The sequence below is a fragment of the Xiphophorus couchianus genome, chromosome 5, assembly GCF_001444195.1.
Source record: "Xiphophorus couchianus chromosome 5, X_couchianus-1.0, whole genome shotgun sequence".
NCBI lineage: Eukaryota > Metazoa > Chordata > Actinopteri > Cyprinodontiformes > Poeciliidae > Xiphophorus > Xiphophorus couchianus.
The window spans coordinates 33,312,155-33,330,553 of NC_040232.1; the positions used below are offsets into that span (position 1 = coordinate 33,312,155).

An 18,399-nucleotide genomic window follows, 5' to 3' on the forward strand; every position below is an offset into this window, starting at 1 on the left:
GTTTGATATTTCAATTCTTTGCTCTATGTGTACCTCGTTAACACGATGGAGTTTGATTTGAAAGCTCCCAACATTACACCACATTTCATGGCATGTCCTCGATGTGGAACCAGCTGTAAAGTGTGTGTGTGTGTGTGTGTGTGTGTGTGTGTGTGGCTCACAATTTAAAAAACAGAAAAAAAGAGAGAGAGAAAAGGTTAGGGAGCAACCTTTGCCCGGCCAGCAGAGAGCTCTGTGTTCAGCCTCCTATAAGCGCCATTTTCTCCTGTTATCCGTTGACCCGCCTCTGTTCTCCCCCCGCTGCAGTGAATCAATGGCACACCTGTTCCTCCCTGCTTTCCAGTCCCCATCAGTTTCTCCCTCGTGGGTTCAAAGTAATGAATATTCATTTCAACTGGTGGTTGTTACGAGAACTGATTTAGGCTGTGTTTTAAAGGTTTTCTTTTCTTTTTTTAATTGTTTCTCTATTAAAGTGTTTTTATTGAAACTGCTCGAGTTTTCTCGCTTTTTTTCCCGCCTTCTTCTTCTTCTTCTCACTCTTTCTGTGCAGAACGAGGCAACATAAAGGCTCCTTTGTGCTCCAGTTGCGTAACGCAGCCTTGCGAGACGTAAAGCCGTTTGGGAGACTGAAAATCTGACAAGGTGTAGTAGTCTAGCTTTGCCATAAGTGTTCAAGCAAAAGTAAAATAGTGCATATTACTTTTCTACTGAATTTATAATCTAAACCAGGGTTCAAGATCTTTAAAAAAAAACACATTCCTGTTTACAGTTTAAATTGAACTTTTGGCTAACTCATTTCTTAAAGTGTTTTCCAGGCACATAGTGTTATTTTGTAGCACAATCAAGTAACTGTTGCCTTCACAGTTGTTACAAAAGTACTGTATACATCAAATATGACTTGAAAGAAATTTGACTTTGTAATTAAATGCCTTGAAATTGGGCCCCTGTCTCTTTAAGAAACTCCTGCTCTTTCTGAAACTCCGTCTTCAGGAAGTCCCCACAACGTCGCTCCTCTATTATTAACCCTTTAATGACGTTTTTACCAGCGTTGCAGGGAAAGGTAATTTGTACAATGAGCTCAGCTGATGCGCAGCTTCAACTGGTATTTGCTAATTGCTTCTGGCTAGCCTGAAGGAGCTGAGTGGACGGGCGCTCTGATTCAGAAGGTTGGAAACCGCAAATCCAAGGAGAAGCTGCACCTCGAAGGCTGCATACACAATTTTGTGTTGCTTCCTCATTTTCCTTCATTTTGATAATTTGAAGCAAAACGTGAAAATTACACAGTTTTCTTGATTTTCTCTTCTTATAGAAGAGGAATCCTGAAACATCCAATGCCTCTTAGACATGCAACAGCAACTCTCATCCAAACAAACTGATACAAAATTTGTCAACTTTTTATTTAATTTTTATTTCCTTAGAAATTAGTAGCGAGTAAGAAATACAGAGTCGACGCCATTCCAAAGCTTATTCAACTGCATGCTATATAGAGAAAAGGAAACGTATCACATTATGGTCACATTTACCCCGAAATGGAACCATTTTATTTCATAACGCAGCAGCAACAACAAATTAGAGAACTAATATAAATGAGTAGCTTCATCCAAACACATTCCTGCAGCTGCATACCGTTCATTTCTAAGCAAAGATTATTAAGAGAGCGATGAATCAAACTGAAGTACATCTTACTGAAAATAACTACATTTTTTTTGCCCTGAGCAAGGTTGAGATTCTGGTTGTTGCAGCTCTGACAGAACGCTGTAGTCCGGTCTGACGTTACACCGGAGTTCTGTATAAAAGGTTAAGTTAACATTCACACTGTTCACCTTACGCATGTGACCCCCAAACATTTCCAGCGTGAAGTCGAGCAAAGTCCAAACGAATGCAGAGGCTTTCTCAGTCGCAACGTCTGTACAAGTTTCTAGTTACATTTCTAGAATGTCAGAAAGTTTTGTGTTCATAAAAAACAAAATAAACCAGTTTCTCTCCCCCCCCCCATGCCTTTTACTAAATCCTACATTGAAAAGCGACAGCACAGAATAATCTGCACTGACGTTAAAGTCGGGACAATTTCTTCTAGGGAAACTGGTTGGAAAATGACTAATTAAAGGGATAGTTTGGGTTATCTGAAGTAAGGTTAGAGACGGATCTTACTGAGTTTGTAGAAAAGTAAAGAACTCCTCTGAGCGGTGAAGGTTGCACAATTTTAGCACTTTAAAACAAGGCTAACGTAGTTTGAGCTAAGCTGTTTGTACGGCTAACGAGCTGCTAGCTTATCACACTGACGATTTGTTTACTTATCCTATTTAACACAAACTGACGGTGGTATGAAATCACTTAGAAGAACATTACTAATATTTTCACTGACCTACACTTCAAAAAATCCAAAGTATCCTTTTAAAGGACGAAGTGTCACTTACAGCACTTCATTTTTCTGCATATCCTCATTTTCTGGGTTATAAATAATCTGCTGGGGTTTTTTTGTTTGTTTGTTTTTACAAAAACCAAACCAGCAGACATTACATAAATATAAATACTGTAGATTTGAATGCTAAGAAGGTTAATCGTGTTTGGGATAAATAAAGCTTTCTTCATTTTGTCCGTGTCGAGGATCAGTAAAAGGCCTTGTATGTATGCACAGTGCACCTGCTAAAACTGAACCTTTTCCAACATAGTTGGTGCTGCAGACTGTGGGAGTGTTTAGCATTCAGTCTGACACACACACACACACACACACACTCAAAACCTTCTCCATTCTCTATCTGTAGAGCTTTGAATAATCCTTGAGACGCCTACTTGACATTGTCGGTGAGCAATTTAATTCCGACGCCATTAAAAACACATAAACCTTCCTGTAAAGGTGTATATTCTGTATATTATGCGGCACTGAAGCTCAAATTACGGTTACTGTGACGTCAGACTTGTTCTAGAAAATCCTTAGGGCCGTTTTTGTCTAAAAGGTACATACATGGGAGTAAGACCATGGTCACATTAAGAATGATTCATGGGTATAATTGAGAAAGACAAACAGGATGTCAGTAAACGATGAGCTGTACACAAAAAAAAAAACCAGCATGTGAATTGTGTTCACTCTGGTCGCGCATGTAGGGGTCAGGAAAACACATTAGCCTCCTCACTAAAGGCCCCATTCAAATGCTGTTCAAAGAGACGACTATGACGCGCAAACACCAACAACATGTTTCTCTTTTTTTTTTTTTACTGGAAAACAACAAGAAAGTGATTCACGGCTGCGTTCGGTTGGCCGGCATCACTCTACTTGCTCCGGCTCGGCGTCCATGCACGTCTCCCAGGGGTTCCGGGGCATCTGAGGCATGGAGAGGACGAGGAGCGCGATGCCGGCCAGGAAGAGGAGGACGAAGCCAGAGCAGGCACAGGCGAAGGACCAGGCGTAGTAGTACGCGATCCAAATAGTGTCCTTGCTCTCGATCATGCTTTTCACCGACTGACGCATCACCTCCAGCGAGATGAAAGCGCAGATGCCTGAAGACAGAGAGGCGCAGGGTGTGAGCGTCATGGTCTGTGTAAAACTTGAGGCGTGTGTGGACTGGGAAGGCTGCTGGAGAAGTTGGAAGGTTTGAAGTTTGGAAGGTGAACGGAACCGACCTGCGAACGCGAAGAACATTCCGGCGGGTTTGAGAAGGTAGTCCCTTCCTTTGCCTTTGCCGGTGCACGACCCGAGCAGACACAGAGATCCGAGGATCATGAAGGCCAGGCTGAAAATGGAGATGGCTGCGGCGGAAATGTTGTACTCTGGAAGGAAAAATAAATGATAAAAAAAGTTCAAATATAAACAAACAGCTTCAGAAGCTCATAAGAGACAAAGGCATGGAGAGAATCCCTGCTATGTAGAAAACATACTGATGTCCAACAACCCTGAGGAAATCTGATTGTCAACCTGTAAATCTAACCTCTAGGTCAGTGGTGCCCAAAGTGGGTCCTGGAGGGCCAGCATCCTGCATGTTCTAATTCTCTCCCTGGTGGTAGAAACAACCTTTTCAGCATGTCAATGTTCTTCTTAGGCCTTTTAACGAGCCATCATTTGATCCAGGTGCGTTGAACCAGGGAGAGAACTAAAACATGCAGGATGTCGGCCCTCCAGGACCGACTTTGGGCACCACTGCTTTAGGTGTTTGGACTATGTTTGAATATGTTTTTAAAGTATTGGTCAGATCTCAAAAAGAAAGCTTGAAACTAGCTCATGTTTCTCTCTCTAAGGCTACGTTCACACTGCAACCCGAAAGTGACCCAATTACAATGTTTTTGTAATATAAATTTGCTTTACTTTTATGTTCGCAGATTCCATGTGTGGAATGGAAACAGCAGCTGGTTTGTGTTTTGCAGTGCTGGTTGTGATCGGGAGCGTTTGATCTGCCGCCTGTTTGCCTGCTAACCATCCCATTGGGGGTGGACGTTCTCCTTTGGGAACTGAGTACCTTCATCTTGTGCTGGCAGGAGAGGACGGCCGCCACACCTTGAGCATTCTGGGCTTTGAGGTAGTTAGTGCATCTCTGCAGAGCTCTGGCGTGCAACTTCATTTGTATTTTATATGAAATCTATATTTATAAAAAAGTGTTTTATACAAGTGTGGCATAGGCTTACCATAGTTTACTTAGTTTCTAGTCCAAGGAAGACTGGAGCATGTGACTTACCAAAGAAGCTTTTATGAAAAGTATTTTCATATCTTCAGCAACAATATTAGTGAGAACTACTTAAATGCCAGACTTCAAAAATGTTCTCCCAAAATGGCTGCTGAAAATGTTGTTCCAAACTGTAGCTTTAAACTACTTCTTTTCTAACTTCCTGCAGCAGTTAGCTATGTTTCAGCGCAAATCCGTTGACTAAAAATAATCGGACATGCTGCTTGACTAAATTTTTGAAAGTGTTTCTGTCTGTGAGTATGCGAGGAAGAAAAGAAACTTACACAGAACAAATAACACACAGTAAAAAAAAAAGTCAGTATTCACAGTTTCTATAAAATCCGATGTTTTTTTTATTTTTTACGTCTTAGTCTATTGCTTTATCCTCTTATATACAGTATATATATATATTTCTCCTATACATATTTTTTTTGCAGACTGCATATGCAATCAGCATCCAAAACTCTGATACCCCTCAATTACATCTAGTGAAACCACCTGCATTCAGAAGTTACCTTAAATTGTAAAGTCGGCTTGTGTGTAATTGATAGGCTCTGTGAAAGCCTCCGAGGTCTGTTAAAGATAATTGGTGAACCATTTCACGAAGACAAAGCGACAGCAAAAATATCATTTCTGGAAAAGCTTAAAGCAGATGTAGGTGATGAAGTAATATCGTAAGATTTGACATTCTCACTCAGCAGTGTTCAATTCATCCTTTGAAAGATTATAGCACAACTATAAACTTATGAAGACACGGCCGTCCACTTAGAGCAAAGTTTCGCGTTTCCGCCGTCTGGCATACTGCAGGTGTTTCGCCGTTCCAGAAACACCTGATTCAAATGGCTGGACAGGACTGCGGTTCCTGAGGATCGAGAAGCTCTGGCCTAGAGTCACTGGCCATGCAGGAAGTCTGTGAATCAGATCATTTGAGAGGCTTATGGGAACACTGGAGGAGGCTAACTATTGTTGCACGCTACAAATCTGATGTCATGACAAGAAAAAAAGGCCACAAGTCAGGTAGGAAACGCACTAAGCATTTAGAAAGAGACTCCAGTTCTATTACGACATCTTGTGGTACTACTCTGGTAACGATAAACAGATATTCATTACTACTTTTTTAGGTAACTGTATGACTGTGACTGTGTGTCACTGCAAGTATAGAAATACCATTGGTAGCACACATCTTTAGGACAGCAGACACATAATGAAGCGTGATTTGTATCGTTAAACTGCAAACATGTTTTCAAATTTATTGACAATTATTGATGCTTTCATTGTACAGGCAGTGGAGAATGTAGTAAAAATTACAATCTTGACAATACAGTTTTGTTTCTTTCTTACAAACATTGACTGGAATTTATCACGACGAGGATTATTATCAAGATAAAGAATGTATCGTGATATTTGATAAACGATGTACTTTTTTTTGTAACTGGCTGATGTGTAAAATCCTTTTTCTACATGTCAGTGAACCTAATTAATAAACGAGTTTCACTGTTTGAGCCGAACTGCAGACATAAATGACCCTTTCAACGACATTCTGATTTGTTGAGCTGTATATATGTGTGCGCACGTCCACACGCATGCACACACAAGTGGTGCACATTTTCAAATGCAGAACAAAAACCGTGTTGTTTTTGTTCTGCATTTTGATGGCCTATGTCTCACAAGATGGAATATGTTCACCATCTGTCTTTTGTGCTTCAGTGTTTTGACAAGATGGAGTGAAACGACCTTCAAGCAGAAAACACTTGGAGAACAACGTACCTTTTTGTGTTTTGTATTCAAATATCTCTGCATCTTGTCCTGGATTGAAGTGCCTGAAGTAAGTGCAGTTTTCATCTGTGAAAAGAGGGGAAAAAAATGAAAACGATTTCAGTGTCAAGTCCTGCAAGGCGTAACGGCTTTAAAAATGTTTAAAGGACACGTATGACTATCTTAAGGAACCGTTAAATCTGAAGTATTAGTGTGAAGCTGTCTGATTTACACATAAAAGGTAATTAAAATACAATTCTTAATTGCTTCGCCTTTTAGGAAAAAGCTAAATGTCTATGCGTCATAAATTGAAACACAAACGTGTAAATAATAAATTTCAGCCTAAATAATCAAAATCAATGTAGGTTTTTATCTTGCAGCTGGGAAAGTTAAAATGTTTCACAGATCAGACATTCAATGTCGACTTCTCATCCTGAACTGTTTCTCTGACCTCGGGTGTGCCTCAGGGCTCGATCCTCGGACCCAGGATGTTCTCACCGCACTGGTGAGCGCCAAACACAACCTCCAGTTTTGTTTGTATGCAGATGATGTTCAGGTCTATTTGCCAGTTGACCCCAACAGCATAAATACGTCGGAATCTGTACTAAGTGGTTTTAAGAAGACACATTTTCTGCACCTGAATGAAAATAAAATGTTCTGTGTTTGACTAAGATTTTGAAATTAGCGGGTGAAGTAATCCATGGGAAAGATATTAACTCAGTCCTCACTGAGTTAATATCTCTACTTTAAAAAAAAAAATTGTTACTGCAGTTTCTATTGGACTGTTGCTTTGTTTTAGATACTTCACTTTCCTTCTTCCCCTGCTGCACCACTGAACCTTTTCACACCCCCGTTGAAGTCTTGCCCCGCATCTTTTCACGCCATTATGGGAAACCCTCCTGCTGAGCACCTCGTGAACGTCTTGGCCTCTCTTAGAACACTTCACACCGTCTCAGATCTGTCACATTTACGCTCTAAAAGCATCTTAAAACCGACGCCCTCCGGATAACGGCAACAGTAAAAACAGTCTCCCGTTCAGAAACTCGCTCGGCTTCGTGCGGCGTGACTTAACAAAGCAGCTGCGGTCACAGCACAAATCACGGTTACTTTTTTCTCCTGCACATGATGCGCTAAAGCTTTGGGATTTGTTTTGAGTAAAAGTTGAGTTGCTCAGTGCGCCCATGAAGTGATTTGGTAGAGGAAAGGTTCTTTGATGTTGAGCAAGGTCGATAAAATATTGAATCCAGTTTAGGAGTAGTCTGGAATTAGTGTCAAATCTAGAACACGTCTTACTTTCATCGCTCACTTTACAAGTATATGATGAGAGCCAAGGCCACTTATCACACATCCTAGGACTGTACATGCTGTGTGAGCTTTAGACAGAAAGTATTAAATCAATTTTTTTTAAATAGCTGCTTGATATATCACGTTAAAGGATTAATCTCAGTCGGTGTAAAAAAATAAAAATAAAAATCAGCCCTGAGTTAGTAAGGAATAAATGCTGCTGTGTGGGAAAAAAAGAGTTTACTATTACAATATAGCAAGTGCTTAATTTACCATGCTATGAAAATGTTCACATGTTAAAATAAGATGAAATCTGAAACAACATAAAATAATTGGCACAAACTATTGGGGAAAAAAAGAGCTTTCTATGGCTCCCCAAAGCCAGCTTTCACTGTCATGTAGCACACTGTGTGGGCCCGCATATAAATAAAGATGTTTTTATGAATGAGAACAGGGACTGGCCATAAAGAGAAGGAAGATCGAAAGATGGTTACCAAGCAACAAGCCCCACTGTTTTCACTGTTGACGGCACATAAGAGGTGAAATAGAGGCTCGTCAATGAGTTACACCTCTGAGTCAAAGCTGACGGAGAAATGAAAGGCCTCCGAATCACCCGAATCTCGGAAAATTGTTTTTTATTTTCCTGTCATGAAAAGGCAATCAAACTATTATTATTATTATTATTTTAAGATTGTGGACAGACACGAAAGTTAAAACCCAGCCAGTGGCGTACACAGACATTATGGGGGTTAAGGTGGTAAAGTATTAAAAAAAGGGGTGACCTTAGTAATGTTTGATTTATTATGGGGACAGACTACATTGTAAAAAAGAAAGGGATTTCAGAAGGGCACTTTTTGTTCAGAAGACAAAGGGCAGATGCTCCAGCACCAAACTGTCAACATTACAGCACAAGATTTATCTGAAAAGTTGAACACATTGATATTACATGACCAGATGACCTATTTTGACCTAAACGCCACTCAACACACCGGACACGACAGTGATGGCAGCGACAAAAGTGGGAACATTTTTCAACTTTCCTGTGTTGTGTCGCTAGCTCTCTGTGTGAACTAGTTTGGAATTGGTCAGACCCTTTGGCTGAAGGAGGGCAAGCGATTGTACTGGGCTCAACATGACCTATAACAATGCAGAGTTGCAAAAGCAAGTGGAAAAAATGAGTGAGGAGACTCAAACCGGTGCGCTCAGTTGTAAATTTCACTTAAAAAAACCCAACAAAAAACAGTGGAGGCTTGGATAAAACCAAGGTTACAACAATGAATTATCCTTCCACCGAAACACAAGCACTCTGTAGTTAACATTTTTAAATTAACCTTTAAAACAAAATGACTACTTTTAAATTCTTCTGAAAATGAAAACCTGGAAAATTGAAACTCTTCAGACTATTTGATTTGAGAAAACAACATTTTCTGAAATATTTTTTGAAAACGTGCATATTTACATGTCAAGCTTACAAAATTAAGCATAGTGTTTAATCGTGATTAATTTGATAATTTTTAAAAAAATCAATTGACACACAAAGACAATGGTATTTACCCCTAATTTTTAAGAAAGTTGAAAAATGTTCTACTTTTGTCGTTGCTGTCCCTGTCGCATCCGGTGTGTTGAGTTTACCCCTAGTGGCTTTTAGGTCAAAACTGGTCATTTTATTATGTAATATTAACGTGTTTCTGTTAAGCTGCTCCCCTACAGCTGCCAGAAGGACCCAGCAAACCTTTACATGAGGTGAATTCAAAAGCAGAGGATGTTGAGTGAAGGATCCCAGATGAAATTGTTCCTGAATTGTTTATTAGCTGCATGGAGTTTTTCATGGGACAATTCAAAGCTAAAGGTGGGTAACATGTGTTGGCAATTTCCACTGATTTTCTGAACCCCCCATTAAAGCCTGAGCTTTGACCTAGATAGGGTTCCCAACTGTTTTTACCAAGGTGGGTTGTATTTACACAACACGCCTGTCTTGATCCCAGAACCATTTAGTACATATTCAATCTTCACAAAATCCCAATGGGGCCCACATGGGTGGGGCAGTCACATGGAAGACCCCGACTTCCTGCCACCATAACAGGAAGTCGCTATCTGTCCCAAGCTTTTTTCTGTTGTTCTCATTTTACACTTTTTCGACAAACATGTGAATACGCAACTATAGCAAATATGAAGACAAACAAATTTCAAAGCCTTTGAATCTGTAATTATCTGTGAAAATGATTCGGGCCCCTCAGTGACACTCTGAAAGTGTGTTCTCTCTATTATTGGCCCCTGTCCTGCTGGCTGTGCTGACATGTTGTGTAACTCTTTTCTTGTTCTAAATAGGGCAGTCTGTCATGTTTCCAAGGATCAGGTGAGAACGCCGGTTTGAGCGTCTCTGCACGCCGTCATGTCGCTTCCCTGTCTTTTTTGATGCGTGCCATCGATCCACTTTGTCAGAAGAGGAAATGTTAGGGCCAATAACCACAGCCAAAGTCCTAAGATAATCCAAATTTAGTCGATTGTACAAAGCCAAAAACTCTGGACGCCAGATAAAGTGTAAAGACGTTGCAGACATTCTGTCTGCCTATTTGATGGGTTGGTTGTAAACTTGGGTGTGTTTAAGAGCAAAATAGCATTGACTCCTAATCTTTTTTGGAGTGAACCGCCTATCCCGGTGCAGTGAGAAGTAATTTGAGTCCTGCAAGGGGACGTGGTGCTGTAGTCAGGTCTTGAGGGAAGGGTTTAATGGTGTTGTGGGTCTTAGAGTTATGCCAGACTCTGCCATGAGGCCCTGTCACTCAGGGAACCCACAGGCTTGTGCATGAACACTTGACCCCCATGGCTCTGCCCCAGCACAGCTGAGTATTTACATGCTGTATTTTTGTAGCTAACAGCACTGTTTCGTTGCGTGCAATATAAAATAAATCGCACGCTTCCTATTTCTGGAACCTCTCAGATAGTTATTGTATTGGCCCTCTTGCAACAATGGAAACCATGGAAACCGCCAAAGTCCTGGCCTGAAGGTTTTTCAGGCAGGAAAGGTTTGCCGGTTGAGAGCTGAACGGAATATCCTATTTATAACCAGTAGCATCTGTGAATAGCGATTAAACTAAAGACGATAATCAGAGTAAAATTTTCTATGCTTGGATTTGAAGAAAGCCATTAACAGCAGCAGAAATAAGTCTGTACTTTGTCAGCATTCTACTAAGAACAAGGCAGCCCACACTTTCCACTTGTGAATCTCTTCGCCTAATGCTTGAGTCCTATTTTTTTAATTTTTAATTTTTTATCAGATGTTGACAACTGTCTGAAGGCATTTATCCAAAATAATCAATCCCTTCCCTCACCAAATCCTGCCAGCGGGGAACTCCATGCTATCTACTGGGACATTTTCATACTCAAAAAAAGATTTGTTATTGTCATTAGCATGACAATAACAAATATTGTTGTTTTGTTTTAGTTACATTTGCATGTTGAGCGTCATCTGTCTGTCTCATTCCAGTCATAGCATAAACCACTCCACAGACTTTGATCTCAAATTTAACTGGCAGTTCAAGTTTTAGTCAAAGTTAGCTTCCAGTACGGCCAAAATAAAACAACATTTTCAAAACAAAATTAGGTTTCTTTGTGTGTCTCAACATAAAGAAACATCATTTTATCATATTTTTTCTGACACTCCAAACTGTTGCTGTGTTGGTCTATTTCTTTTTAGTAAAAAAAAAAAGAAATAAATGTCTATTTCGTAAAATAAAAAAACAGAAGTAAAAAACTGCTTTTATCTTCTGTTTCTCAAAGTGGAAAGATTTGAGAATTCCTTTGGAGAATAATTAGCTTAATTTGAGTGAGATTGTTCGGCTTGTTAATTGATGTTATTTATTTACACAATTATTATAACAAAATTAATTAAATGCCATGGTCAACCGTAGCGAACCGCTGCCACTCATAAATAATCAACATTATTAGTTACGGTGCTTTGAACTTAAAGGTGATCGTTCAAAACAAATAATACTAGATCCTTTATGCCACTTCAGTCAGCCATATTCGTATACCAAAATACAAAATTAGAGTGACTGATCAATAGATTAAAAATCAATTGTCTCAAAGGTTATTGATTTCAGTTCAAATTCAGCAAATTAGTTTATGAAACATTATTTTTCAAAGTGTTTTTCTCCATCTCTGGTTTGCGTTGTGAACTGCTTGTTTGAACAAATTGAGCTAGTCTAAATTAGCTTGGGGCTAATTTGGTCTCGCCAACAAAACCCTTCACTACAAACCTTGGTTTTCAAGATACATATTCACACTGCATAATGACATTATTATACATCTTTCTGCAGGCTATTTCATGCTCATTCTTACATATTTTATGTGTCTCTGGGAGGAATTCATGTAATAATCTGGCATAAACTAATCTGAATCGGTTGAAAACAAATTTAACCTCATCTCCAGTTTTTTTGTCATTTCATCGTTTTTCTGGCTCTAGTTTTTTACTTGTACATTCTTACCGTTTTACTTTTAGTAGTTTATTTCATCGTTATTTCACATTTTACTTAAGTGTTACTAGCTTACTAAGTTTATTGATTAAGGTAACAGCCGGTTGAATTCTTTCTGTTAGACGTTGTTTGGTAATTTTGATCCAGATTACCAGTTTTATTGCTAATTACCTTCAGCACTTATTAATAGTTATTCATAGCTAAACCAGACTATTGTTGCACAGCATTATAATGATCACGTTCATTTGTTTTTACTGTGAATAAATGTTCTCCTAATTACACACAATCTTTGCAGATAAAAACTCTGGAATCCAAAATATGTGCCACCTATCGCCGCCGCCTGGAGAGCTCAACATGCGAAAATCCGGCACGTCTGCACCAGTGAGCCGCGCCTCGGGCGTTTCAGCTGTTTCTGAAAGAGACCTGCGGTGCAAGCAGAGTGCAGGCATCCCAATCACCGTGTCAGTCAAGAATTAGCTTAAGTTTGTGAGTAGAAGGGATTTAGACAGGTGTCTATGGTCATGTTGTGAAAAGCTGACCAAAACCCACAAATGTTTAACAACTGCATGACATAATAAGTAATGGTTCCTATTGGGTAAATTAGAAATGAACTGTAATGTTGCCAACAGGGGGAATTATTTTTTCATGGAACGTCGTGTTGGTTTGGTTTGAATGACTCTCGATTCTCAGTGAATAAAATCAGCAACTTTGTCTAATATTATTATGTTTGATGACCTGAAAAAGCACGGTGTAACAAGGAGAAAGAAACAGAAAAAGTCTTCAAGGGGTTAACACTTTTTCACAGCAATGTAGAGAAAAAAAAATCCACTCATATTTTAGAGAGTTAGCAACATTTTGCCAACTATTTTTTCACTTCAACCAAATTAAAGAGCAACATTAATGATGTGCCCAAGAAGTTGTTTTTGATCCAGATGACTAGTTTTGTTACTAATTACCTTCAGCAATTATTAATAGTTATTTATAGCTAAACCAGACTATTGTTGGACAGCATTATAATGATCATATTCATTTGGTTTTACTGTGAATAAATGTTATTCTAATTACACGCAACTTTTGTAGATAAAAACTCCGGGATCCAAAATATCGCTGCCGCCTGGAGAGTTCAACATTAAATACTCTTTAATTAATATTTATCATATAAATACTAATATAAGCGTTTTGCACATCTAAAGCACAGTGAGCAATTCTTTTTCCTTTAAAGTCCTGCAGTAAAACCTATTGCTGGTCCTCAAACTTCACATCAAGTGTTAGGGTCTCATTTGTCTGAACTATGGTGCGGTTCGAATGCACACGTGGATTCTAGCGGACTAGAGATCGGTTCTAAAGTAGATTATAGCGCATGGCATTCTGGGTAATGCCATACATGCGCCCTCGCCAACAACGTGATGTGTGGAAAACGTGAAAAAACGAGGAAATAACATCTCACCACTGGGAGAAATGGCTCGGTCTTTTTCCAAACACAAAAGAGAAATTCTACATCCGTTAAAATCTGACGCCACTCCGTGTTTGTTTACATTTAGTAAAGAAGGAAGTTGAGCTCATGTCTTCTGAGGTTTCTGTGTTGTTTCCCTCAGCGGCTCCTGTTGCAGCGCCACCGCAGGCGAGGAGGGGAACAGGTTTTTCAAAGGAATAAAAGTGAACTGCATCGGCTGAAAATGTAACAAATGTCGCCATTTTGGTCCTCAATCAAAGTCTACCGAACCATCAGGTGTGAAACACCCTGAAATACTGTGTGTTTACTTTGTTTCTACAATAGAATTATTATTATTATTTTCATAACAAAAGAGATACAATGTTCAGTATCTCAAAAAGTACCTCAAAAGTTTGAACACCCTTGATTGAGTACCTCTCCAGGGATTTCACACAGTCACGTGACTTGCTCTGTTAGCTTCAAGCTTAACAGGAGAGGCTGTGGTGCAAAAAGCTGTAGCTGCGCTTCGTGAGGCTAAATTGTTTGCCACATTCAAAAACCTAAACTTTTACAATTTGTTTTGACTTTACTGATGAGTTAGAAAGCGTTTTACCTGGAGTTTTTCTGCCTTACCTCCAGGCAGGCTGATTGGTCCGCAGCCATGCTCTTTGTCATAGTTCTGCTCGGTGATGTAGATGTGCTTCTTGCACAGCCTCCAAAGGCCGAAGTGTGCCGCCTCGCAGGTCTCATTGAACCTCACCACGTGTGGGCTGAGCACCGCCCAGTGGTCCGTGACCACCGCCGTGAACATGCACGCCATACCCACCACCAGCACGAAGATGGCGATCTTTATCTTGGTGCGCTTGTGCATGTTTTCCAGTTGGTGCGACTTCTAGTCAGTTAACAACAACAAAAAGTACGCAAGACTCGATATTCTGATCTGAAACTCTGTGACCTCTTCCCCTCGGTGGGCCGCGGTAAGTCTCAGGGGGGAAAACACGTCGTCGTCCTTTCCCTCTCTCCACCCAGGACTAATGTCTTCTCTCTCGCTACTGCAAATCTGAGCTTCTAGTTCGAAGGGAAGGGGGCCAGACTCCTCTGTCCTACTTTCATGTCCCTCTTTCCCCTCACACTGTGACGGACGGTTCACAAAGTCAGCTGTTGGGGTGGATCAGAGAAGTTGATGACCAGACTGCCTGCCATGCTGGGGAATGGGTGTCTTTCTCAGGGTGTTGTATGCTATAAATGACCATTGAGTCAGTCTCTGCGCTTATCCTATTACAGTATCACTGTGTTGAGATTAGCAAAGTGCCATTATAAGAGCATTAGCATAACACTTTTATTCATAATAATGCAAGCTGAATTTTAAAGAAGTACCTTTAATAGGGTATCAAATAGTTTCTCTCTTGCTTGTTTAATTGCCATATGATATTGTTGAGTCAAAGCTCTGTGATGTCTTTGTATGGATGTGTCTCTTTATGCTGTATTTATACGAAGAAAGTGTTTGTGCCTTTAATGAGCTGCGACTGAAAACCCAAACGCTTCACACATGCGAGGGCAGTACACTTTGAAATGGATGTTAACTGCTGAGGTAAACTCTGTGTGAGTAAATCAGCTGTATCTCCTGGACTTCTGCAGCAAATCAAAAGCTCATTTAAAACAAAAACTCGCCAAGAGGTTCAAGAAATAAACAATCACACCAACATGTAAAAACAAGCCTCTTTTGATTCAGAAATTGTACTAATACGTATATCACATTGTATTGCAGCCTGTCATTTCAAATCCTTCAGTATCACAGAATTTTGTCCTTACTGGATCCTGATATGAAGGGAAACCTCATGCTGAAAAGCTTTTGCTTGTATCGCTTCTTTTTTTAAAAAAAAGTCACAGCGAGGTGCTGCTGATCAAATAACCTTTTAACCATTAAGTGATTATCAGTTCTTGGATCATTAGTCATTGAGTAATATGACTGTTGTTCAGTGAAAACCTCGCAGCAGTAATTCAAAGAAGTGTCAGAGAGTCCAACACTGAGGTACTTGATCCACCAGCAGCTGCCTTGTTACAGAAGCTGTTGACCGCTGGAGTAAATTACACCTTTCTTATGCCATCGGGGGCTACTGTACCCTCGGTTGCCTTGGTGACCAGTCGCTCGACCTGTACTGGGGTTTTTGCTGCTCCTTCTGCAGCACGTCAAAATAAAAGAGGTAAACTGCAAATTCTGATTGTGCTTACCCAGCGTCTGTGTTCACTTATTGAAAACAACATTGGCAGAAAGAAATAACCGACTCAAGTTTAAGTAGTAAAGTAAATTCAACTTGCAGTAAAGGGATATTACAAATAATGTTTCCGCCCTTTTCATAGCCCCCCTGTGAGAAATCAGCTCATGTCGAGTCTCTTTAGAGCAGCTGTTTGCTACTTTCCTTTTGCACCAGCAGAGGTCCCGCTCAAAGTCAAATATTTAACAACAATAAATGGTATAGATGCTCATAAACCATTCAGTCTCAAAAATCACTTAGTTATTTCCATTGCTGTTTCGCAGTCTCTTCAATGTTTTCTGAGCAGCAAGCTGTGCATTTCTCAAAAATGATGGCTGTTTATAATCGACACAAGAAAACGCTGTTCAATTAATTATAAGAAAATTCAACATGGGCTAAAGATGAAAGAAAATAAGAATTAAATTAATAATCAAACTAAGACATGATTGCTCATAATTTACAGAGCTAAAGACACAAACGAAACAAAAAATCTGATTTACTTTAGACGCTACCAGTGAACACAGGAATTGATGTTAAAAATCTGATTAAAGATGGAAAATTCATTAAACATTTATCTGTCCCTGAAGTAAAGAGTTTAGCAACTCGGATTCTGATCTCTGACTGAAATTCGAGAGAGAAACCACGTCTGGAAGAAGTTTTAATCGTCATGGTAACCAATCTGGATGAAGTCTCTCTGTTTGATGGAAGTGACTGAGGGACTTTTAAAAAGAGCAGCAACACCTGACCCGAAAGGACATCGACTGGTTTGGCCCTTTGACCCTCCATCACACTGATGCTGTCGCCTGACAGCTGAGCGTTGGCAGTTTGAGTCCTCAGGGAAGGTCTGGGTGCTTCGCATTTCTTCCGAGGGAGTCGACCTCGTCCGACGGACTAATCATGTGTGGCCCGGGGCCCAGCCGGTAAATCTAAATGGTTGAAATGAGTCATGATGCACGGCTGCATTCAATAAGGCTGATTAGCTCAGCTTACCAGTCCATTTGTTGTTTTTTTCCCCTCCTTCTTCCTCTCGGGTTTTCTAAATTTCAGTTATGATCTGAGGCAAATCGGTTATGTAATGTTAGGAAAATAAATTGGATTTTTTTTTCCTGTTTTGATATATGTGAATTACTCTGGATCCATTTCAAATGTTCAAATATATATATATATATATATATATATATATATATATATATACCATACATGTTGTAAATGCATTGTGTTATATAGTTTAATGTGATATCAATAAATTACATTCTGCATTTAGGAACTACGTCAAACTGTATTTTCTCGTATTACATCAGATATTCTATCACGTTACAGCTGTTGCAAATAAATAATACATGCTTACATCTTAAACTATACCGTACAGTATAACATATGGTATGTTTTTATTTTGAAGACTATTGAACAACTGAAGATGTTGCAGTAATTTATGACAAGCTGAGCTTTTCCCACATTAAAAAAGGTTAAGCTTCAACTGCTGTTGGATAAATCCAGTTATTAGCACAGGGACAGATGCCATCACGATGTGTGCTACTTCCTGGATTCACAGCATAGCAAAGGTATCAACAAAGAGAGAGAGAGAATTCAAACCCCTTCTGAGAAAAAAATGTCCGCCATTTTACATCTTCAAAAAAGAATTTGGGAAGAGAGAGGAAACACGCCTGCGGATATCAGGTCTGGATTTTTTTTCACTTTAATTCACTAACAGATTTGATTACTGCATGTGACCCTCACCTGAAGCCGTAATGGTGCGTTCACACCAAACGCGTTTTCAACGTCAGGTATTTACATTCAAAATCTACGTGAAGGCACGTCGATTCACACCAAAACGCGTTTGGTGTGAACGCACCATTAGACTGAGAGGCTAAAGGGGGCGGGGATCGTTTGGTGACGTAATTTATGTAACGTGGCAATATGGGAGCACAGCGGGAAACGAGTAAAATACTGGTTTCCCGGCCAAAACGAGAGACTGGACAGGTATGTTGTGGTCAAATAATACGGTCGAAAGTTGAAGTTATCCTTAATTATCACCAATTGCTTGATAAAAATGTTGAATGTGTGGCGTGGCGTGGCGCAGTGGTTGGAGCGCGCGACCCGTGTGCGCAAGCTACAGATCTCGTGGCATCTCGACTCACGTTGTCGCTTCCTTTGCTGCGTGTCTTTGTCCCCTTTTCTCTGTCTGACTACTGGCAAATAAAGGACACAAATTACAAAAATAATTCTTAAAAAAATTTTAAAAAGAAGTTGTCGACTGTAAAAGAAAAAAAAAACGTCCTTATGATCCTGCATGTATCAGTTTGAGTGAAAAAAGTATATTTATATATTTATACAGCCTCTGCTGCATAAATATAAGGACTGGCGGTGAGTTGTGAGTGCAAACAAGCATGTTGGTTATTCCAGTGGGTGACTCTGCTATTTCCCCTTCAATTACCGGAGGAGACGTTTCACCAACACGCAACAGGAGGTGGGCCAGCTTTCCCGTGGATGAAAATATCAGTCAGGATTCGTAGCATTCACATCCACAGGACCTCACAGGTCTG

The 18,399-nt window shown here is 39.9% G+C and overlaps 1 protein-coding gene across 1 annotated transcript; it reads right to left on the reverse strand.

Annotated features, from left to right (window-relative positions):
- Positions 1 to 1,378: 1,378 nt before the first annotated feature.
- LOC114145380 (voltage-dependent calcium channel gamma-1 subunit) lies at positions 1,379 to 14,808 on the reverse strand. The gene is made up of 4 exons (XM_028018914.1): positions 14,235 to 14,808; positions 6,423 to 6,497; positions 3,622 to 3,768; positions 1,379 to 3,498 (listed from the first exon to the last, which is right to left on the reverse strand). Exons 1-4 carry the CDS (start codon positions 14,470 to 14,472, stop codon positions 3,266 to 3,268), a joined length of 693 nt encoding a protein of 230 aa, XP_027874715.1. The 5' UTR covers positions 14,473 to 14,808; the 3' UTR covers positions 1,379 to 3,265.
- Positions 14,809 to 18,399: the final 3,591 nt, after the last annotated feature.